Genomic DNA, 25,146 nt, shown 5'->3' with positions numbered 1-25,146 from the left:
ACTAAATATAATTTGTCATTTATACAGCTTGTGCTGTCTGTAGGGGTTATAGTCTCAAGAGCCCTCCATCACTTAGAGTTGAAATGCTTTGCTTTGGAAGAGAAATGGGATCACCACTGCTCCCCAGTCTGGCCCTGCTGTAAGGAGCCCACAGAAGGGTGACACCAGGAGGATTAAAAAAAAAAATCCCCCCTAATTCTCTCATTCCTGCTGCACCTCACAGCCTCCTTAGGGCACCCGTTTATCCTCCCCTCATGGAAAGCATGTTTTCCAAACAGGAATTCAGTGCAAGGTTTACAGTGCCTGAGTCAGGAGCCCGGCACACTGCAGAGCACACACCGCCCCAGCTGCGCTCAGAAAAATGAAACAGTTTATTTCACTCATTGGGACACTTCTCTCCAATATCTCAGCATTAGACTGGATGAACACAAACAGGTGAAGCACAATTTAGTGACAGATTTAAAGCAGTGGGGATGGGAGCATACAATACACATTTGTATTGCTGCTGCCAAGGCAGGATGCAAGTCCCAGAGAAAGCACCTAAAAAAGAATTCCTACTACTCATCTTGATAAAGAAACACTTCTTTGTATTCTGGTGCAGTCAGAAAATCCCTTGAGTCACCAGGCATTGCTTGGGAAACTGGAAAACATACGGGAAATGTTCAGTTGTCTGGAGAGTATCCAATGTTACATGGAATTACACAAGGAACTCCTGTACTAGAAGTGGAAACAAACTGCTGTTACCAGTGTTTGCTCCAAACAGAATCTGACCCTGTGCATCAGTGGCCTCCAAACTTTCTTATCAAGTACCACACCAAGAAAAAATAAATTAGGACGTGTCCCAAATACATATATTTATTTATAAGTCCAGTAGAACATGTAACTCATTTACATTGCATACATTATAAAACACACAAAAGATTAGATGTTTTTAATGGGTGAATAAACACTATTTTAAAACACTGTTTATTTTTATTAACGGTACAAAATATTTTCTTCCGACACCCCCAATGGACTGCCTTGAGCACCCACAAGGTGGTCTTTAGAGAGGTGGCTAAATATATGCAACAAGTAGTAATGTGCATTTCTACCACTTGAACTAAGAATCAGCTCCTCACATCCCTTCCACAAACCTGTAAATACCATTCAGAAAACCACCCAGCAGGGACTCTTAAAATGCAAATCAGTGCCAAGCCACTGGAGCTCAGAGGGTTGGTTCTTCGCTTGGTTGGTTTGGCTTTTTTTTTTTACTTTAGAGCTTCTCTTTATTCTTCACATTGCTGAACTCTGTTAGCAAACACTTTTTCTCAGAAGTGATACAGAAAAGGAAAAAATATCTTTTATCCTTCCAAAAGCAACAACACTGCACTAATTAATATTATTCCACACCAACACACATTCATTCCCATTTTTAGCTGGTATTTCAACAAAGCTCAAGTTGTTTGAGGATATACCCTTAAAGCTAAGAAAGCAGTAGGTTGTCTGCATTTTTTTTTTAATCCTATTTACTCTGCAAGAAGGAAACTATCAATCAGGCAGGAGAAAGATTTTATTCAAACCTACTTACAAAACTGTCAGCTTAAACACTATGTTCACTCATTCTGAAGATTCTCTATTAAAGGTCTGCTCAGCTACAGCTATACTGAAAGAAGAAAGCAAGAAAGCTATTCTATCCTCAAAAAATTACAATATAAACAATAACTGAGCAGAAGGATTTCCCAATTATGGAAATTAGTTTGTTTTACTAATCACTGAGCTGACTTATGCTAATGCTTCTTAAAAGCCATGAGAGAATTACAGTGTGAGCCAAGCCTAAGCAAGGTAAAGCTTTCCCTCACTGTCACCTGTTCTTCTGACTCCATAATTAACTTTTCTCTCTAATTGTCCAACTAATCAGGCTCAAAGCACAAAAAGAGTTATGGCTTGGAAACAACCACTTCTAACACTAAATAAGGGAGTTATACTCAAAAACTTGGCACATGTTTCAGGAACAGACAGGATTTCACACCACACATCCCCCATATATTCCCCCCTTTATTTTTTTTTTAACTGTTGGGGACAATTTGACTACTCAGACAACAAGCAGCAACATATTTTTTAAATGTTACTGGAAGACATGCAAATACAGGGAAAAACTTAACCATCACACACCCATATGTGCAAAAGTTGCTGTTTTTCCTTAACTGAGAAACAGACAAGGAAAAAAACTGAAAGATAACAATTAATGACAGACCAGCATATTTGCCATTCACATTTTGCAATTACCTCTTGGGCAAGGTCATTTACTTTTAAATTTGGCTCAGAATTCTGTTTTCCAGTTCAAAGCATGTTCAAGGGCCTTGTTTTCAGTTTTTCAGAGACTCAGCAAACACTGCTCCAGGGCTCTATTCAAGTAAGATTTCTCCCTTAAAAGGAAAACCTCAGTGTTCCAAGTGGTATTTCATTCATTTGGGTTCAGCTTTTCAGGCAAAAAGTCCTCTCCCAGTTTTTATTGGGGAAGATGTTTGGAGCAAGAAAATAGATTAAGAATTAATATTCCTGTTTACTAAAGCCAAACTTTAATAAAAAACAGTTTTTGCACTATTTCCAAATTCTTCCTCTAGAAATACAAACAAAAATTTCTCCTCCTCTTGATACTCCATTCCTACCACTTGATTTTCTATCCCATTCCAACCTGCAACAGTTGTTTTGAAAGAACACAAGCAGCATATCAAACAAGTGGCTGCTTTTTCCTGCAGTTCAGAGTTTAAAACTTAAAATCACTAAAGTTTTCATGTTTCCTTGCACATACAGCTGAAATATCACCCACACCATTAAACTGTGAAACAACCTAACAAGAAGAACAGCATTCTCAGATGAAAAAATCACAAGCCCTTGGTACAGATGCAGACCTTTCTTAATTGAAATCAGTGTCTTCTGTTCTAATTATTTTAGTTGCAGTTAGTCTGCAATTTCCTATTCAATATTTAGTTAATACTAACTCATGAGATCAAAGATGAGTCACCTCTGCCAGCAAAATACAAGCCACAGAAATCCACTTGAATTAGATTCATTTTAATTCCAGGGGGAAGGCAAAAAAAAAAAAAAAAAAAAAAAAAAAAAAAATTAACCAGCCACACCAGAATATCAAGATATCAAGCATTAGGAGCTTTCCATGTGTTTAAAACCTCAGGTCATTCCAGCACGGGCAGGCTTTCCAAGACATCTACACATCTGAGTTGGGACAAGTTTGGCATTTTCAGAACTTTTCATAGAAGGAAAAGGAGGAAAAAAAAAAAAAAAAAAGAGACAGGAACACCCCTGTCATATTCAACTCATCACCTGCTAAGACTCAACAGGAAAGTAAACACTTCACCTCAAAGTTTATTTAATTCTCACCAGGCCAGGCTGTAACACACTGTCAACCCACTTAAGTCTCAGTTTTGGGTTTACCATGCTCTATAAAAAGAATCATGGATGGAATTACAAAAAGTAAAAAATAATTTCCCTCTGAGAAATACATATGAAGATCTTGTCTCAGAGTCAGAAGCTACAACAGTGACTAATGTATGCAATATTTAACCAGACGAAGGATATAGAGCAGCCCAGCCCACTCCCCTGGTCCCCTCTGTTACCTTTCACAAGAAGGAAAAAGCAGCAACAGGGACCCCACTGCTGAGGATTTTTTCAGCCTACGTTCTCGCTGGGCTGCAGCTAATGTAGATCAGTTCTGACATCTGGTTTGTCACATACGCCACAAGTACGTGGTGCTGACAACCAAGAAAGAGTAGGGAAAAGAGGGAACAGAATGAGCAAGCAAGGGTGAGAAACAGTGCAGTACCCATTGCAGCTAAAAAGGCGTCAAAAAACAGCTTGAGGTTCCTTATGAAGTAACTTGAAATACGGAGAGAATATTTCTAAAGCTACAGCCTCCTGTGGAATTCATTTCCCAGAATAGACAGGCAGTTTCCAAGACATACTACTGAAACTCAGGAAGGCAATTTTGTATGAAATAATTCAGTAGCATGACTTCACACTCAGACTGTCACCCCTCAGAGCCATGTCTAGAACTACTCTGTAGACTTAAACTTAGCAATACGTGCTTTGGTGGCAGTGGCATCACTCCTTACACCATTCATTAGCTCAAGGCCTTCATTGAGCACTTCCAGACTTCCCACAAAGAAACTTCCTCCTCCAGTCTACAGACACGAAGAACAGCTCAGGAATTCTGACAAGTCATTTCTACACAACTCCTGCAATGCCTTTGAGGAGTAAGGCGAGCACACAGCTGGAATATTAGACAGCCTTATAATTTGTGATTCAGACATGATTTCACACTATCAGACTAAGACACCTAACCTGAAATCTGTCCCCTGCTCCTCTGAAAATACTCACTAAAAGTATTTAAAATGCATTGCTTCAGTTGCTGACTCACAACCATTTTCAACAGATAAAAATGAAAACTGTAACAATAAATTCCTAAAGTGTTTGAAACAAACAAATGCTCATTTGCCTCTAGTTTACAGTTCCAGAGGTAAGATACAGCTTAACCTATCTCACTCTTACTGGTGGAGGCAACAGAGTCTTTGAGCATAGCACCCCCAAAAACTGTGTTAGACTAATTCCAATCTGCGTATCCTTCAAAATCTGGTAGGTTTTTTTTTTTTTTATAGAGTGTTGGGAATCAGCATAACTACAAGAAATAGTTTTAGTAGCAATTGTTCCCAATCTTATTTGACATTACTGCCTGGAATATGATCAAGGCCAGCACAATGATAATAGAAGCTTTCACACCATAACAGTCTCAATCCTTTTTGTGCTGCTACAAAAACAGTGAGAAGAATTCTGTGTCTCCAATGCTTTTTATCCTTTACACACACACATATATAGATGTATACATATGCAGATATAAATACATAATTTACACAAACATCATCAATAAAATGATGTTTGTAATCTGTATAAAACTACCAGTCAGGAGAAGCCACACAGAGCATAAACAGAGTAATCCCAGAGTGAAATCCTGACCAAGACCTGATGTAAGGCATTTAAGGCATGATTGAACAGCACATGTTTTTTCACTACACTGAAAAAAGTACACTCTAGACAGCCAAATTCTTTAAAAAAAGAAAAAAAAAATCTATGATGCCAAAGTGATTCATGGATTTCCTGCAGGTGACTCATTAGTGCTTTCACTTTAGAGAATAAAAAAACCCCAGCAACATCTTGTAAACACAGGCTGACAACCTTCAAATGAGGGCCAACCTCAGACTTTGCTTATGGCAAATATTTATCAAGATTATTTGCCTTTTTTTTTAATTCAAGCTGTTAATCTGCATGATCCAAAGGGGTCAGAAATACAGCTTTCAACATTAGCAAATTCCTGAACATGCCTTTACAGTTGAGGAAGGAGAATATTTTAAAGCTTAGCATCAGCTCTCTAGATTCAGACCTACCATCTCGAGCAATGATTTGCAAGGTTTATCAGTATTATCTATTTCAACCCATGAACGTGCAAAGATTAATTCAAAGCAGCCTCTGTGAGACAGAATAAAACCAAAGCCTCCAAAACCAAGCAGAGACACATAGTTAGATCACAGCCTTTTGACAGATTATTAAACATGTCAATGAACACAAGTTATGACTTTGGTTTTTTTTAACATGGCAGTGACTCATCACACAGAAATCCATCTACTCATTTCCGGGCAGTAGCCTCGATAATAAATGGTCAAATGTAATAAAATTGCAAACTTGAGGATATGCAGTTTTGTCTTAATACAAGAAAGAGCTATTGATCCAAGAAACACTTCCTGTGAGAGAACTGTTTCTTTCTTGGGCTTACTTTCAACCCTAAGGATTTCAGTACTAAGGCACTTCATTGCACAGCCCTGGAGTCCACTGTCAAGAAGATGATCCACAGACAGGGCTGGAAAAACAAAGCTGCAAACATGTGGAAATGGGAAAGCATTGCTACCAATTGAGTTTCAAGCAGACCAAGGGACTTCAATATCACATTACCTTCCGTTAATCTGCAGGTCACACACAATAGGGATCACATGTAAACTGCCTGAAAATGCAGAGGCAGGCTAAGGACAAAATGCTGCTGGAACAGCAGGCAGACAAACTGCTGGGCACTGGCAAAGCCTCCAGGAAGTAAAGGGACATCAAGATAAAATAAAACACAGCAATGGCTGCATGAAAGCAAGGGATTGATGCTTTCAAAAGTTAAAGTTATCAAACACCAGTCTCCAGAACTACAGTTCACTACTTAGTGTTTTAATTACTGTGGGTCAAGTAAGAGCTTTTATGCCCACGCAGATGGCTGTAACCATCGCAAACCTAAACCTGAGGGGTTTTCCCCCCCGTGAAAGCACACATTTCACTGACTAGCAGTACTGTCTGATAGCTTAACATCAATTATTTTGTAAGATCTCTTGCAAATCAAAGTATTGCTGGATTAGCGAAGTTGATGGACAAGAGTTAGTCATGCTAACTTGAGACAGATTGCAATTTTATCTGAGACGCAAACAAATTGCGCTGAGAAGACACAACTCTAGGATGAAAATATAACAAGAAAGCGCTGTGCGAAAAACAGTTCTTTGGAAAAACACTGATAACCACGGTATTCAATGTTTATGTTTAAAGATTGTCCAGCCTTTCACAGAAGCTCATAAAGCCTACTGTACTCAGATAGCCAACCTGGCCATATACATGTTTAGCCACCTTTTTTGGCCTAACACCGATCCCAATTTTAGAAAGCTGTAAGTAACATCTGTACAGCCTGCCACATGTTTGGTGAAATACCCAGCTATTTGGAATTTCTTTCACATATAAGCAGGGTCAGCATGGTCCTTTGCATCAAAGCTATGCATCAGAAACACAAAGAATGAAAAAAACTCACAGAATGCTTTGGCTTGGAAGGGACTTTAAAGATCATCGTGTTACAACCCCCTGCCATGGGAGCCAATATTACACAAAGCAGGATAATTTCCACGGGTGGCATTTTATTTTATAGACACCTTTACTGACTAACCTCCTAGGTAGGATAAGATAATTACCATTGTTTCAAAATTCCCTTTTACACAACTCCATCTCAATTTCTGTTTGCCTTCCCTTCAGTCTTATATTAATACACAGTGGAGCTCTGTGTAATTGTCGCTTACACAGCCTGTAATCACTGAAAAATTTAGAAACACTTTAGAAGCCACAGAATCACAGAACGTCAAAAGCTTGGAATGGACCTTAAAGCTCACCCAGTCCCTACCCGGTGTAGCCACCTGTTCAATTCCTCCTGGAAGAGGCGACCACGGGACACATCTGCCCGAAGACGCAGCGCCCATGCACCGGGAGCATTCCTTATGTAAGGCGACACCGGCCCCACACGGCCCTTCGCACCCCGCGATGCTCCCCGGGGATGCCCAGGTGCCTCTCGACACCGGCACCTATTCGGGTCACGCCGGGCGCGGAGCCCCGGGCGGGGGCAGCGCTGCTTCATCGTGCGGGAAACAAACTCGCGGAGAGGGAAAGCAACGCGCCAGCCGGGACCCCGGGACACGCGTGACCTCCGCGGCCCGGGGGGAGCCGGGGCTGGTCCTGCGAGCTGCGGGGCGATGGGCAGCGCTACCGAACCTCCGCGGCGCCGCCGGGGACACGGCGCCCCGGCCCCGCCGCCCCCCGCCCGCCCCGGCGCTCGGGTGGGTCCCAGCCCGCCCTTCCCCGCGCAGGCAGCGGGCGCGGCCGCGGGGGTCTCACCGGCTCGCAGCTGCAGGCTGCCGTCCCTCCGGCTGCACCACAGCGCCCGCTCCCCGCTCTGCAGGATGTAGTGGTCCTTGGCTTGGAACAGCTCCATCCTCGCACGCCGGGAGAGAGGGTCGGAGGGACGGAGGGAGGAAGGGGCGCTCCCGCCGCCGCGCGCGGCCCCGGGGCGGAAGGGGGAATGGCCGGCACGGGGCGCGCGCTCCCGAGCAGGCGCGCGCGGGGGCGCGCACGCGGGCGCTGCCCCGGAGCGCGAGCGGGAGGAGCGGGCGCGAGCCCGGGTTCCGCTCCCGCCGCCGCACGTGACAGCGGCCGGCCCCGCCCCCCCCGCGCTCTTAAAGGGACGGCGCAGCGGGGCGGGGCCTGAGGGGCGGGGCCTGAGGGGCGGGGTCTGTGTGGGACGGGGCTGCGGGGGTGGGGCTGCGCTCCTGACCCGGCCCGACGGGCCCTGGAGGTCCCTCAGCGCCTTCCCGTTGGCCCGGCTCCCCTTGGATCGCCTTCCCTCAGCGCCTTCCCCTCAGCCCGGCTCCCCTTGGATCGGCTTCCCTCAGCGCCTTCCTCTCAGCCCGGCTCCCCTTGGATCGGCTTCCCTCAGCGCCTTCCTCTCAGCCCGGCTCCCCTTGGATCGGCTTCCCTCAGCGCCTTCCTCTCAGCCCGGCTCCCCTTGGATCGCCTTCCCTCAGCGCCTTCCCCTCAGCCCGGCTCCCCTTGGATCGCCTTCCCTCAGCCCCTTCCCCTCAGCCCCGGGTCCCTCAGCCCCTTCCCCTCAGCCCGGCTCCCCTTAGATCGGCTCCCATCCACCCGTCTCCTCTCATCCCCCTCATTAGTGATGCTACAAAACACGTGAATAAAGGACTTTTAAGAAATGAGAAGTCTCTTTATTAAATGTGAACATTCAAGACCCAGGCAAGAGCTTGATTTTGGAAGGCACTGAGCAGCCAGTCTAGAAAAGCATTTAAGTGCAGGCATGACTTTAGATATATAGTTTAAATAATTGAACATTAACGTCTTTTAAGATGAGCATGTGCTTCAGAACTTTTCTGCTTTAGGACTAGGAACTGAACTTCCCAATGGGTCAAAACATTATTTTTGCTCCTATGTCTTTAGTCTGCACTATCATTCACTAAATATTTATCACTTACAATATCATTTCTATTCTGCTTGCGTTTCCCAAGTAGTTCAGTGTTGTAGCACAATGCATAGGGTTGCCATTAAAATGTTTGCAGGGATTTCAAGGACAGACTTTTGTTTTGCCCTTTTTCACGCTTTGATCAGAGCCTTTTTTTCCCCCGTGGGTAGTTTTCTGTTTGCATTCAGTGTGTTTTCCGTAGATTCACAGCTGGGTGCTGTTTTTATGAGCCTGTCAGCTTTAGTTAGCACAAGGGGAAAAACTGGAAGATTAATTTTGCATTTTTGCAATTCATTGTCACTAGCTAATGGTAAGGAAATGCGTGGGCTGACAATTAGTCATGCGCTCTCCCAGTATTACCTGATTGCCAGCAGCTTGATTTCAAGTTTAAATGTTGATTAACAGAAAGGGATGTGATTTAGGAACACTCCACACTTGGAAGTACAATTGGCTGGATAGATTAGACAAATACACCACTCTTCCTGAGGTGAACGGTACCAGACCTGGAAATGACACTCTAAACAGTGTGAGGAACTTTATTCCTAAGTGTTGCTCATTAAGAAGTCATGGAACAATTTTTTTGTTTGTTTGCCTTCAATGCTCCTGGCAGCTTCCAGAGAAACATTAGAAAAATCTTGGGTCATCTTTTTTGATGCCAAAGTAACTACAGAAGCCTTTCATGTTACCCTTCATACTCCTCAGTTTTTAGTCCAGCTGTGCTTTGTCATTTCTATTTTCATCCCTGTGTGTCCGAGGCAATGCCTCTGTATTCCTCCTTGGCATTCCCTACCCACTTGCACCTTCCATGTGCTTCTGGTTCGCTTTGGAGCTTAGGGAGGTTCTCTTAGTGAGGTTACTTTCCTCACTATGATGATAACCTCACTCTTAGTGAGGTTACTTTCCTCAGTATGTTTTTGAGAAGGCTTTTTTTGTGTGTGTGCTTTTTAGAGAGGGTCTGTTATGCATTAAACAGAGACTGAAGAGTCTGCTTTGAGAAGCAACCTCCTCAGAACAAGAATAACATAAGAGGGTCTCCTGACAGGCAATATAGTGGATAAAAGAGATTTGTTTGGTACTAGAACATTTTCTGAAGTGCCTGTAAATGTACTACTGAAAAATAGTTTTATGTTGTGTTTTATAACAGAAAAATATAAAACTACTGGCATGAACATTAGCTTTTTGGCAAGAAAATGAAAACTCTCAAAAACCAGAGAAAGCAGTTCTGCAAAAGAATTTTTGCCTGAATTTATTTTTAGCTTTCTTTTCAGTGAAGTAACTTTTCGTGGCAGCTATAGTTATCTCTAAAGGAAGAGGAACTCTGGTATTACCTCCTTCCCCATGAAAATCTCTTACTTGCAATGGGAATATTTCCATTTCAGTGAGCACTAGGAAAAGAACAGCTTTTTCCCTTCGAAGCAATGTGTATGTGGTTAATATCTGCAATATACTCTATGGCTGATGGACAATGTATTGATTTCCCTCTGCTGCACTTGCTGTTAAGAGCAAATCAATGGGACCATTTTCAAAAATAAATGAGAATGTTTTGACTGCCTACAATTCTTTTATTCTAGAATTGCAAATTGCAGTTTGCAGACTACCAAGCTACTGCACATAAAAAGATTCCTTGCTGTGTTGTTGGGCTGCCTTCCTCAGTTAAAATACTATTTATACTATACCAAGGACACATTTAATTCATAATTTCTCCACAGTAAACAGCAGGCTGTTCTTCATGGCCATTGTAATAAAATTTGCATCTCATTTAAAACAGATTGTTCTTGCTTTTCCTCAGTCTGAAAAAGTTAATGGTTTTATTACCCTTTGGAAGAAGTTATCTCCCTTTCTTTACGTCTAATTTAGGCCGGGGTTTTTTTAAACAGAACAATAGCTCACATTACAAAAAGAAGAATTCTGCCTTTAGAAAGGATGAAAAGTAAGATTTCAGGATCACTGGAATTTAATATGTCTTTTAGAAAAAAAGGGTTTTTAAAATGGGGGGGGGGGGGGGGGTTCTGCCATTTGGCCAATTTGAATCAATTTTGCAAGTAGCTTTCTTGGAAGTTGCTTTAATTTCCCTAGGGGGTTGTTTTGTTTTTTTTTATTATAGTGTTATAAAAACAAAAAACATAATCATCTTTGTAGTTTTACTGGTGTTCACTGAATCTAGCTTTAAATCCTCCAGGTTTATCAGTAGATTAGACAGTAAAATAGCAAAAATAGCCAAATATATGTATTCCATTTTTGCATAACTAACTTTATGTGCTGTGAATACTGTGGAGGCCAAGCATCAGATGACACCTGAAGAGCAGCAATAGTTGCCAAGTGCTGAAGTGTTACACAGTTCGTTTTGTCACTTTTCCCTGGTTTTGGCTGCCCTAGGAAAAGGAAATGTATTAGATATTCAGTGCAAAAATCTGTCAGTCATATGTGATGGAAATAAATGCAGGAAAAGTGTGGGGGGTTGAATCACTTTCCTCTTGCTCCCTGTTCTCCTAGCACTCATTATTTTATACAATATTTATGAATTATTATGCATTGTTTGCATTCATGTCATGCCCAGGAGCTCCAGTTCTGGATAAGGACCCCCATTGTGCGAGGTGCTGTGCAGAGCCAGCAATGTCTGTTCAGATTCCAGGGATTTAGAACCATTACAAAAGGCAAAGCCAGTGACAGAATGAGATGTTTAAGGGATGAACATAAGAAAATGAGGCATTTTTCATCAGCTTCAAAGCCAGTGGTCTCAGCATTCCAGGATTTAAGCGTTACTGAGTTGTGATGGAAAACATACTTTAGTACTCCATTCAGTTAATAAAGTTTTAACACAAAATATTTGTATATCATTCTCTCTCTCTCTCTCTCTCTCTATATATATATATATCACTCTCTCTATATGTTTATATATCACTCTAGTAGACTCCACTCTACATATTGTGAATACCTTGCTTTCAAAATAGCACATGTACAGCTGCAGCAAAATCCTATGCAACCAATTAACTTGGGGTCAAACTCTCCTTTCCTCACCCCAGAAGTTTTTCCAGAGGGAACTTTGCAGAGTAAGGTCTGACACGCTGTGACATTCAGCAACAATACTGAACACTGCTAAAGCCAGCTTAAATAATCCTTTCCTCCTTCCCAGCTGTGTGTTTCTATTCCTGTCCCATGCCTGCACTGGATAGCCACAAGCATTTGTGCAGCATATTGTGAACTGGATTTGCAGATGCACAGTAACCTATTAAATACTATTTATGAAACTGGACTCTAAATCACAGTGACTGAAGTAGGAACAAACTTACCTGACCTTACTGAGCAGAAGGAGGGTCAGGACTTACCTTAGTATCACTCAGCCAGTGCCAGTGTCACATGGAGCAGAATCAGATCATGTCTATAGTATGGATATGCTAATGCAAACTGTGCCTACGTTAGGAAGCAGTGACACATAGAATTGGAAAGGATTTGGAGACCTAAACAGCTGGTGCTGAGGATCCAGCTTCTGAACTATGCACATTCCAGGAGTTTTATTTAAGATTAGATCTAGTTTTGTCCTACAGACCCCTTAGCAGCTGGAGCCTGTCAGAGGCAGTCCTGGAGTGCATCTCCTGTTTTCTGTTGCAACTCTTAAGGAACCCAATTCATGTGCTCACATATAGAACAGCAGAGTCTTGTGATGAGTCTCAGAGAGTGTCATCCAAAGGAGCTTTTCCAGTGACCATCACCTTCCCAAATGTCATGAGCTGGAACAGGAAGAGTGGTCTTCTGGAAGCCTTGCTGTATCTTAGCCAGATTCACCAACACACAGATGAGCTGATTGTTTTTAACACTGTGAGTGAAATTATTCTGGCAGACATTTGGAGCCATAAAAATCCTCATTGACACACCAACCTACAGGTCTCCAAGAGCACTCGTATTTACACAACCTCATCCTCTACATAATGCTGCATTTACACTGCAGATACACCTCAGTGTTTAAGAGTAGGGATGTATGAAGTTCCAAGAGTGACACACAACCCTCTCCTCCCAAGAGCAGAATCTCCAGCTGCCAGGCAACAATTTAGGTCAAAAAACACTTATCAGCTTTTCCTTCATCTGTGGCATGCGGTTAAAAAAGTCCTGGTCAGATCTTGCAATCCTCAGGCTCTTGATGCTCAGTTAAGGACTGTGCCGGTAATTAGAATTCTTATGACTCTCAAAGGGCTAAATCAGAAGATTAAAAGAACTTTATTCTCCTGTGAGATTATATGTTCTATACTTGAGTGACTGGGATAGATGATCATTGCTATATACAGGCTAAAAGTGTTTATTGCTGGCTTTGCTTTTCTTGTGCAATGCTATGTAGGTCATTGTCAAACCGAGGGAAAGAAGACAGACATGAGACTGAAAAAGAGGACTGAAAATCAGAAAGTCTGAGTCCTTGTCCTTGAACACACAGCAGGTTCTTTGCACCACACTTTTGCATTTAGGACTAAAGGTAACATTTGTTCCCTACTGTGCACAAGTGTTATAGCCTGACTATACTGATATGTGTAAAATGTTTTAAAACGCCATGGCGACAGAGTTTGTACTCATATTTATATGCAGATAAATAAAAGCAAGGTCTATCTGTTATGGAAATAACAATAAAATAAAATTTATGTAGGATCATTCCTCAGACAAATCAGGGAAGTTCTGTATTTTTGTTGGAGTCAGCCAGGTTCTGCATTTGTGGGGGGGACTGCCAGTGAGAAGCAAGATTGGAGAGGAGCAAGGTGGAATCAGAGCCGTGTGAAACACTTGGCAATGTGCTTTTCACTTTGATATTTTAATTATATCACAACATCTATCTATCTGAACAATTTGTATACTGCATTTCTAGAATAGCATTTACCCTGGCTCTGTGGCTATGTGTGATAAATCAGAGGGCTATAACACTATGATGGATATGGAGCTACACAAATGACTCCGCTTTACCTGATGTTTCTGAGATAGTCAAAGGCATTCCTAAACAAAATTTTAAAATATCCTAGACACTGCATATAAATAGTGAATTGTCTCTTTGGAGATGAGACACACAAAGAATTGCAAGGCACTCTTTCATTTATTAAGGCATCCTAAGCCTGCCATATACACCATTACACCATGTAGGATGTAGGAGGAAATAGAACTATCCCTGAGTAATTATTGCAGGGAAATTACAAGCACGTGTTGTTGTTGCAGGAGTTACACTATGTCATCAGGCCGGTAGGGCCAGGTGGAAACATGATCAGCTTGGAGAAATAAGTGCTGATCTTTGAAAACTAGCAGAGAATGAGGCCCCAGAAAGTAGGGAAAGTATTTGGGCTTCTAATTTCCTATTGTTTTCCAATGTCTGTGAAACCACTGGGCAGTTATAACTTCTTATATATTGAGGAATCTGTGCCACCATCCTGACCTTAACAAAGGGAAAGTAGGAAGAGTCACAGAATTTTAGATCAGTCAGACCCTTTTCTTAAATGAAAAGAAGGAACAGAAAAAAAATTATCAAAGTATGTACTTTCAACTACCTGCAAGACAACGAAGTGTGAACAGTTAAGATAATAAACGTGAGATTGAATCAACATCCTTTCTTCTTACAACAGTCTAGCAGTCCTGGGAAATAGCTGTGTCTGCACTTAATATGACCTTTGATCCTGTTCCTTGTGGCTTTCACATAGCTGTCTAAGGAAAATAGTCCACTTATGACACCTCCACAGTTGTAACATTTGGGAATTTTCTCCTGGACAGTGGTTACTAATGGTTAACACTCTAGTTTGGTACTATCCTGTACCTTTGCCAATGGCCCAAATAATGGAATAACAAGTGTACTTAGTAAATTCATCAGGCTAGAAGGGTCAGAAAGCCCACTGCGCATCAGGATTCCATTATGAGATTATTGTGGTAAGTTGAATAAATTACCTGAAATGAATGAAATGCCTGGCAAGAGGAAAAATTTTCAAGAACAGTAATCATCTGTATAAATACAAGCTTAGGAACAGTTGGTTAATCAGGAGTTCTGGGGTAATCCTAGATCATAAATTGATAAAAGTACCAGTTAAAAATAAAGAAAAAAAATCCATTTATACTACAATGAACACACAGGAGCATTATACATAAGACCTATGCAGTAATCCTTTTAGTCTGCTCTGAGTCAGACCTCAGTGGGAATTCTATATTCAGTTTGATACAACCATTTTAAGAATTATCTATAGACAACAGGCCGAAGGAAATCAAGGTGATCTGAACTTTAAAAGCTTTGATTTATTATGTGAAGAATAGGGATTTCTTGGACTAGTTTCTCATTGGAAACAGGAAAACAGCCTTGAAATACACAAGAACTGCTGGAAAGAGGACAAGAATAACTGGTTTCTTTGCCCCGTGTTGCTGAACCATAGAATGGTGGAGGCTGAAATGCACTTGTGGTTCGAGCCCTCTGCTCACAGCAGGATCAGCTAGAGAAGGTTGTCCAGGTTCATGGCCAGTGGGGTTTGGGTATCTCCAAAGACAGTCACTCCACATCTACTCTGGGCAATCTGTGCCACTGTTTGACCACCCTCACAGTGAAAAAAATTCTTAACTTTAATTGGAATTTCCTATATTTCCGTTTGTGACCATTTCCTTTTGTCCTTTCACAGGATATTCATGAGAAGAGTCTGGCCCCGTCTTCTTTTCTTCCTCCCATCAGGCATTTACACACATCGAAAAGGTTCCCCCTGAGTCTTTTCATTTTGAGGCTAAGCAATTCCGAGTCTTACCCCAGAAAATACAAGTACTGAGCATAATCACAGGAAGAATGAGTTAGGCAAACACAGAACGAGTTAGAAACAAAGCATTTGGCTAAACAGGCTTGGGAATAGACTGCTCAGTGACACTGGCTGGGCACTGTCCACCCACTGGTGTTGTTTAAGAACAGGTTAGGCCAGCCAGGAATGAGGTAATGTAATCTCTTCCTATTCACAACTTACAAGGACTTGCTGCACCCTTATTTTTTTGAATCTCAGTCTCTTTGCCCATTTCCACATTCCTTTAGCCTTCTTTTCACCCACTCCCATTCTGTCTTTCTTGTCTTATGCATATATCTGTCAAGCAGCAGCAGAAGCTTCTGCCAAGGTGTAGCAACCCCACAGAACTGCAGACACTTGCCAGCTACAAGAAATTGCAACACTCACCCCACTTAACCCTCTCTGCTTTCTGTGCCTCTTCCGGCTGGGTTCCGGGCCTTCTGAACAATGCTCTTAATGCCATGTCCCGTGTGCAGCTCTTGTGAGGTCATTTAATTGGACATTGGCTTGTTATAAATATTGTGCAAATTGAGCTTAGGCAGCCAGATCCACCTCAGAAATGGTAGGATTGTCACATTTCAGGCCGGCGGATTCCAGCCCTTCCCTAAGGCTGTAGATACTTCATCAGAAGGTTTGGGCCACAGCTTCTCAATTTATTGTTTTAATTAAGAAAAGAAAGCCTCCTTCATAAGACTTCCATTTCTTTCTGTGACATTTATCCATTTTTAAAATTTTTTCTCAGGCAGCTGTGGTAAGCAAAGTAAGGAAAAAGGAAAAATAGAGGAAAAAGGGGGGAAAAAAAGAGAAAAAATGTTGACATTCTATTCCCCCCCCCCCTTAGCCATACTTACTTTCTTACAGAAGCAGCAGCTCTGAATGTGCCATAAAAAACCCACCCCAAAAAATGAGAAAGCAAACACGAGTAAGTCCCCAAATAACTTTCCTGCTCTAAACCAGTTTGAAATGAGGTTTCTGAGACCAGCTGGTGCATCACACAAGCAATTGTTCTGTTTGGCTGATTTGATTTGCCTCGAGCTGTGATGTTAATTACAGTGAAAAAAATAAACACAGACTCCAGTTAAATTTGCTAACAATCTTAAATATAGGTGCTCCTGCCCTCCTCTTAATCAAACACAGCATCCAAAAGCAAACACAATTTAATACTAACAAAACCAACTGTGGTCATAGATTTGATTCTCAGTTGGAATAGGTAATTTTAAGTATCAGTTTTGTTTAATATATTCAGATTCATTTTAAGAAAGATAAAATAAAAAATTCATGTCCTACCACAGTAGTATAATGCCTATGGGGAAAGGATTTGGGAAGCACTGGGAATCAGCACCACTGGGTTATACAACTGACAGTGCAAATAATTTACTGTGCTACTTGTCAGCTGGAATAATGGGCACATGACCTATGCCCATGGAGTATTTCATAATTGGAAAGCACTTTGGAAATAGGTAATTAAAAGACTACATAAGTACACACAAGAGCATGCAAAGTTCCCTGAGATGGAAATTAGGTGAAAAATAACCCCCAATAATTGTGATAATAGGATTAATTTATGTGCACAGTACTCCATCATGCAAAGACCAGTTTTTGCTCTATGCTTTACATATTCTTACAGTCCAATGTGTTCAAGGGAAGGCTGCCTCAGCTATCAAATCATAAAGATTGGAGCAATCCTTAGAGTCAGATGGTTGTGGCTCCTTGGCAGCTTTTATTGGTGACATAAGTTACTCTGAAGGGATATGCAATCACTTCCTCTCAGGGAAAAAGTGGCTTATGTGAATGCTGACCCAGCCTGGCTTTGACCAACAGCACCCTCAACAAAAAAAAAAGTTTCACTGAATAAATTGATTGTGATTTTAATATCTTGCCCTTTCAAAATGGGTCTTTCAGAAATCAAAGTGTAGCTATACCAATGCTGGTCAGAAGTGACCTCTGGAGATTGTTAGCCCAACCTTTCACTTGAAGCAGCACTTAATTTAAAAGCAGGGCTGAAATGTTATGTTTTGCTGCTCCTCACAGTACATCTTCCCAGTCTGTATAAGGAAAAATAACTGATATGAAATACTAAAACTACTTAAATCCCGCTCTTATTTTGTAGTTTTGAGGTTTGAACCGTTCAGCCACCTCTAAGAACAACACCTGAGCCAAAAGCAATGTTTATGTGCTGAGCCAAAAATGATGCTGATGTGCCATCAGACTGATACAAGCATCACCTTCTCTGGCCAGACGTGCCGAGCTCAGTGACAGCCCCTGCTCCCTGTGCCGGTCTCAGGTGCGGTTTTCCCGTCACATCCCCGTATTTCTGTAAAATCGCTGGTTTTTGGCTGCCATCCGCGGGGCGCTGCTGCCCCCTGCCGGCCGCCGGCCGCGCTACGTCACGGGGCTCTGACGTCATACCTGCGATAAGGAGCGCGGCGATCGGCCGGGATGAGCGATTGGCCTGGACCTGCCGCTGACAGAGCTGCGGCTGCCTCAGGTGGCCCTGAGAAAGGTGATTTTGTGACGGTATTGTGGTTTAATGCTAATGCTGTAATGCACCATTTTCTCGGTGTACCTGCGTAGAGTCACAGAACCCCAGAATTGTCGGGGTTGGAAGAGACCTTCAAGGTCATCCAGTCCAGTTGTCCACCCCATAACCACAAACCACATCGCCCAGCTCCTCTTGAACACCTCCAGGGATGGTGACTCCACCTTCTCCATGGGCAACCAATTCCCAATGCCTGAGAACTCGGAAAGTGAAAAGAAATTTCTTCTGATATCTAATCTGAATGTCCCCATCTCAAAATCTGTATGATGAATGCTAAATTACCATTCACTGTCAGGTTCTTCTACTGAGTGGATTTTGCCTTTATCAGAGCATCATGTAGCAAAACAGTTAGGAACAAGTTTCTCAGATCAAGCCCAAGGAACTTCAGGGGTTTAGACTTTAAATTTGACAGACTCTCAGAGTTTGGTTTTGCCAAGATGTGCCTTCTGCACATGACCTGCCTGAGTCACACTCGAATGTCTATTTGAGCTAATACAAAAATGGAGTCTCTTCTTGCTCTGTCATTTACATAAATGTATCAGGCTCTGTTCCAACTTCTGGCAGCAGAGGAAGCCTTGGCTGTCCAGTCCTTCAGACAGAAAATCCACCAGGGAGGACAGGGGAAATCATAAGCACAAAAAGCTCCTTGAATCTGGCCCTGAGGAGAGTTACAGGAAAGGAAGCAGCAGGAGGGGATTACACCGATGGATCAGGCTTCATCACCTACTGGGGACTCACGCGGAGTTCCCAATGGAAAACTGATGGACAAAAAGTAAAAATATCACCATGTGACACTGGGAGAATTTCACCCTCCTGGTGATGTAGTTTGGATGGTACAAAATGTGAATCAATTATAAAAATAAAGTCTTTAAGCCTCTCCGTAAAAATCTGAGAACACATGTTTAATTTTAATGTAATTAAACCAAGAAAGCATTGCTTATGGTAAAGAAATAAAGAACTTTTATCAGATTTATCAGGGGGGAGCACTATACACACAAATGGTAAGGATGTGTCTCAATTCTACCTTCCTCATTTGATAAAAACACAAATTCAAGTGAGCGTGTAAAATCTACCAACTTTTTCTGGGTGAACTTTGATATAGGGCCTGGTTTTGCAGCTGCCTGATTCATTCTCTCCTATAGAAAGGCCAGGCCCATCACACCAACGCTGACCTGCTCACTAATCCCAAAAGCAGGTGTCACTGAGAGCAAGGTCTTTGAAACCACACCTTCCCTCAGAGTTTTTCCACTTCAATTTACCATCCTTTCCCTCAGTTGGGTTGCGCTCAGTTTCAAGCCTGGAGGAAATTAAGAGCTGCTGCTTGCGTTCGGTCCAGAAGTGCTGCTGGAAAAATTCTGGTTTTGTTCTCTCTGAATCTGCAGGCTTGTATTTCTTTCGAGATTGATGGATTAGGATGGTTGGTAATTCTGAGGTTTGGAATGAGGATTAGAGCTGTGGTTATGGAATAAAGGGGTGCAAAAACGAGCCAATGGCTTTCTTTTGAGTTTATAAACCGTGAAACAAATTCTAATGCCTGTGGCTAGGGGATTATTATCTTCTTGTAGATCCCAGACTGGAAATGCTTATTGGTTTGATGTGAAGCTCAAGAGTGTCATGTGCAAGCAGGGTTCTACAAAACCCAGTTTGGAAGCCAAATCTGAAAGTATCCCCTGTTAAAATGCTGGACATGTCAATGTTGTTTGTTATAACTGGAACTGCAGGAACCCAGGGCCTCCAACACCCTGCAAACCTGACACCTTTTATAAGTTTTGAAAAGAAATCCTAGGAATGCAGGCATCCCCCAGAGCCCGCCCCCAGCGCAGAGAGCATCCTGCCAACACGGTGAGCACACGCAAGACGAGAACGTTCCCTTCACTGTTACAGGAAACCATTTTCCATCCCAGTCCTTCTGCTTTAGCAGCAGGGCAGGAGGAAATTCCGGCGCCTGGAAGGCGCGGGGGCGGTGCAGGGAGGCGGCAGGGCCACGCTGTGACCCTCGCGGTGACACTCGGGTGGCTTAGGTGACATCGGCAGCGTCCAGGGAGGCGAGACCCGCCCCTGCCCCGGCTCTCCCGTCAAATGACATCGCGTAAGGTGCCTCAGGTCGCCTTGCTGCGGGCCACAGCGGCCTCCGATGGCAAGCACAAAGCAGGGATGTGCGCACGGAGGGGTTTGGGGCAGCGAGCACCCGAGGAACCAGAACTCACTGATGCAGCTTCTCTCAGCTCTATCAAATCCACGTTCTCTAATTTCACAACCGTGGACTGTTTCTTAGCGTAGTCAAGCACAAACTATTTAAGGCAGGGATTCCCTATGCAGGTAATTGTATGTTATATAATAAGAGTTATGTGTCTAATTGTTACTGAGGGGGAAAAAAAAGTACAACAATAACAATTGCTATGACTCCTGCCTTCTCTAGTAGTGCCTATTTTCCTTGAAGTAATCAGGGACTTGTTGCTAGGTAGTTAATATTAAAGGTACCTTAAATATTTTAATGTGTCTATGCCTGCTGTTTCTAGGCAGCAATATTTGTTTATGATATTGTTACCCAACCCTACCTTATATCCTTTATTCAGTGTAATCTAATATATCCATACAGCTAAACTTCAGTCCTGATACTTCCATTTGTCACAGAGTAGCATATTGAAATAACTACTCTTTAGAATGAAAAGATACCTCTGATGTAAAATATTTAATCTTTGTCAGGGTGCTAGTTAACAATCTTAGGAACTAAATGAAACACATAAATAAGGCCATTTAGAATTTGGTAGTGCTTCACTGCACTTTCAGCACCAACAGATGCTTACATCTGCCATAGGTATGTAGAACAAATTTCCAAAGCTTTAAAGTAAATTATATCATTTCACTCTTTTGGGTGGAGAAAAGCCCGAATTGAATTGATTTACAGTTTTTTCTGTACTTTCATCCTTGTTTTCTTGCTTCCAGGCATCTTCCATCTTAAGAGCTGGCTTTATACTGGATATGCAGTCATGCAGAAACTTTGATAAACGTTTGAGTTTATTGGCTCAGGGTCAAGATCACCTTTAATTGATGAGATAGGTTAGAGTTGAACTCCCAGCGCTTTTTTGGACCAAACTCTAAATTTTTAAGAGAAATCTTAACATGCAAATCTGCTCTATCTCACTCTTTTCTCTAAGTGGTAATAGGCCAGGGGAAAGAAACATTTCATGGTTGTTGGAAATGCAGCTGGGGAGAGTAGGAATGGAGATGAGACAAGAGCTCATCATCAATGGTCACACAAGGGAGGGTCCTGGGGACCAAGTACTCACCAACACCTACAGAAATGCCTAACTAGGGCTGTGTGCTATCATTTCATTAGTCTTTGGAAGTAAAAATCTCTGTATGTGTGGCTGCTGGGCAAAACTGCTTTAGGTTTTCCATGCTTTAATCTCATCTTGATTTAAATAAAATAGGAAAGCTCACACTGGGTTAAACATTATGGCTCTTACTAACAGATTTTACAGTCTGAGCTGTGCACTTGGAGTGGCAAGACAGACTGCTGACAACTCCTTTGCCATGGATCAGTATGGGCTGCAGGAAAAAACCACATTATCTGCCTGCCAACCCCGTGGGAAATGCGCAAGGGAATTATTCCAGACACTGCTCATTTCTGCAAATGGAAGGAGTGGAGCTTTCCTGACAAGACAGAAATGGATGAGAACTCAAAGTTCACAAAATGATGGAAAGCAATAAATCAGGTCTTCAAGTAACCCATGTGGATGATTTTGCAAATTTCATCTGTTCACTGTCAGGGGCTGCAGAAATGCAGTAAAAAAACCAGGCTAAGTTCCATATTCCCTTTGTTGCTAAATTCAGTGTATTTCTTTTACTGTTTTAAAACTCAGATAATGCCCATTTTAAAAAATTATTTTATATTTGTGCAGTCAGATGAACAGCAGACAGAGCATCTATCCAATGAGTAGATGTAAGTAATAATACTTCAAAGTTTGTTACATTTTCTTGCCTGCTCACCTGATTCCTAACATAGGTACCGTATTTCATTAGAGGCAGTTAATTATTTTCATCTCTGTTCACGCCCCAGACTTTTTACCAAGACTTCCAGCAATGTTATCCCTTAGTGCAAACCCTATCAGTGATTTCTGTGTTTGTTGTGGAACACGTCAGAGAACATTGCACAGTCCTTGAATAGATGTCAAACATAAAGAACCAGGGATGAAGAACTCCAGATTCTGTGTTTAATTCTGAAACATGAACTGTGTGCTTACAGATCAATGCCTCTCAGAATTATTTTCTGAAATATGTGTGGCAAATGTGCTTTTCTTCTTATGATGTGAAATTTAACATAAGGTACTCCACTTCTGCTTGCCCTGCAATTTGCTGGTGCAGGGACACATGGAAACTAAAGGCTGGCTGGACATGTTCCTTCCTTTCATGCAGATTTCCAGCTTCTGGAGTGGAAATTCCAGCAGGAAATAACTGAATTAGCTTCTTTATTTTTTTTAAGTTGCTTATTTATAAATCCTGGGAAGGTGCTTCACTGAGAATTGGTGTGTTCTCCTGCTTTGTAACCAGCCTCTCGCCCATCTTAAAATAACTCCTGCTCTGGATTACAGGGGCTGGCATTCAGTTACATTGGTCTCTAGTGTTACAGAGCGTGGACAGACCATCCACAGCCCCTTAGTGGTTCACTGATCCCATGCACAATTCTATGGATGTGTTCTTTGGGCAGAGCTCAGGAACCCAAATTATCCAGTGTTAAAGGCTGTTTCTTTGTCAACCAGGCTAATGTATCTTAGTGTCATCCTTTTATCTTTAAGCAAATGATTTATCTTTAGAAAAAATTGTTTAAACACACTTGTTCATTTGGCTCTCCTGTACCATTGCACATAAACAGGTGAAAGTGCCAATTAAACCACTGTGTCTACTGCTAAAATGATTGTGTTCATGTTTCATTACTGGCAGTACTGTATCTACCCAGAGAAGTTTGGCTTTGGAGTTTTAATATTTAAGGCTCCAGGAAATGGTATTTTGTATGGTTAACTTCTGGCTTCAATCTGTATTCCACAGCGAGTGCTGAGCTCAGATTAGTTTTTCCTGAAGGCCTCCTTTACCCAAGTGGCCCCGAAGAGCTGGATTTGTTTCTGTCAGAAAAAACTGCATTACTACTGGCTTTTGTAACAAACCGAAAATTTTATGTATTAAACTTTTACAGCATTAAGGTTTGTTTCTAGGACACCTGCAATTTATTTCTTGGACACAAGACCAAAAGCAGAGAAATTACTGTCAATTACTAGACCTTTAGTCCCATTTTTTTCCCTTACATTTGTGTACATCTTATTTAAGTTCATGGTGAAGAAGTGTCCTCTATTTGGTTACCTGAGTATTTAAAAAGATCAATACATGTACATTTAAGGAGGGAGACTGAAAAAGTAGCAAATTAAACCCTTCTCATAAGCATACCTTGACTGAGATTTGTCCTCTCCAGCAGCTGTGTGCCAGCCACCAGAAGCTATTTTTTATTATTATTACAATTATTTTAAAAAGAGATACCCTCACTGAGGACACTGGGATCAGGGCTTTCCTAGGCTGCCTTACCTTGACATGAGGTGCAGGGGCAGAACCTGCCTTGACAAACTGCTGTGCTGCTTTCCTGCCTGCTGGGTGGAGTGTGATTTGTACCCCTTTCCTTCCCCACCTTGCCTGCAAACACAGCAGAGCCAACATAAAAGTTGAAAGCAAAACATATCCCAGATAAAGGGTTTGTGCCTCCCTCTGGAGCCAGGGAGGAATCGGACACCAGGCCTGTCTCACCATGCTCCTGGGGGCAATGTAACTGCTGTCCCTTCCTCGGGGCATGATGTGGTTTGGCAGTGTGCAAATAAATAGCCAAAATGCTATATTTACAGAAACACAATGCCTTGCTGCTGTGAGGGTTTAAATATAGAGAACAGGCCACTGCTGGCATTTAAAATAGCACTAGCTGGGCAAGATAGTGCAATCAGAAAATAGCCTAAGATTTTACTGTGGTTCTGTGGACAGGCTTTTCATATCCTTCCTGCTACTTTCAAACAAGCTGAAACAGGCATTGTTTGCTTTTTGAATAAATTGCATTGCTTGACATTTATTCAATTTTTTGAAATGGCTACTGCAAATGCACCATGTATTTGAAAACCCTGCTTTGAACAGCACATTTGCTGTTTGTTGTGCAGGGCTGGATTTGAAAAGTAATGTAACATAATTCTTACAATTTTAAACTCCTAATTACTTTCTACCCGAGTTTAAAAGCCGAGTTTCCAGTTGTTACCCAGGGTCAAAGCACAGAGCAGGTACCACCATCCTGCAGAAAGGCAAGGGAATGAGGAATCCCCCTTCCTCTCCTCTGCCAGCCCCACAGATCATTGGTACCAACACAAGGCAGCAAACAGGCTCTGCACAGAGTAGAGCAGGAGCTTACAGGGAATAGGAGGGAATCTTCAGCTGCTTCCTCCTTGGCTACTCCCTCCTCCCAGCCCATATGCAGGATGTGCAGCTATGCTGATGTGTCAAGACACATAAGCTGGACTGGGCACAGCTTAGTCTTGAGCAAGAGGAAACAAAGAGAGACTATGACTCAGAGCACCAGTCTCCCAGCTAGGCAGCTCCAGGGCAGCCAAATGTACTTTCCCTTATTAGGCCACATCATGAAACCTCACTTTGTTTTGAGTTGTACCTAATTCTGCAGTAGTAGCACCCACTTCAAGGATCAACTTCTAAAGCAGCGCTTGGCAGAGGTGCAGCTCTACCTCCAGCTTTGCTTCTTAAAAGAGCCCCATCAGTTCTAATTGAATTTGACTCCACCTACTCTGACCAACACTGAATAGTGGAACATGAATCAGGCCCCATTAGCAGCAGATGACACATATTAGAAATCTAGCACCTGTTTAACTCCTGTAAATACTACATTTTAAAGACTATAATCTTAATTTCCACTCTGCCACCTCAGTTAATGGGGTGGT

General features: G+C 42.2%; 1 protein-coding gene across 1 annotated transcript in view; it reads right to left on the bottom strand.

Annotated features, from left to right (window-relative positions):
- INPP5F (inositol polyphosphate-5-phosphatase F) overlaps positions 1-7,969 on the bottom strand; it is a 39,625-nt gene extending 31,656 nt beyond the window's left edge. Inside the window, exon 1 of the mRNA XM_082285671.1 lies at positions 7,732-7,969. Within this exon, the coding sequence (XP_082141797.1) occupies positions 7,732-7,828 (97 nt within the window). The 5' untranslated portion in view covers positions 7,829-7,969. The remainder of the gene's footprint in view (positions 1-7,731) is intronic.
- Positions 7,970-25,146: the final 17,177 nt, after the last annotated feature.

The sequence above is a fragment of the Coloeus monedula genome (assembly GCF_965178545.1).
Source record: "Coloeus monedula genome assembly, chromosome: 8".
NCBI lineage: Eukaryota > Metazoa > Chordata > Aves > Passeriformes > Corvidae > Coloeus > Coloeus monedula.
Note: the sequence above shows the minus strand (reverse complement) of the source record. Positions and strands in the feature narration are given on the sequence as shown.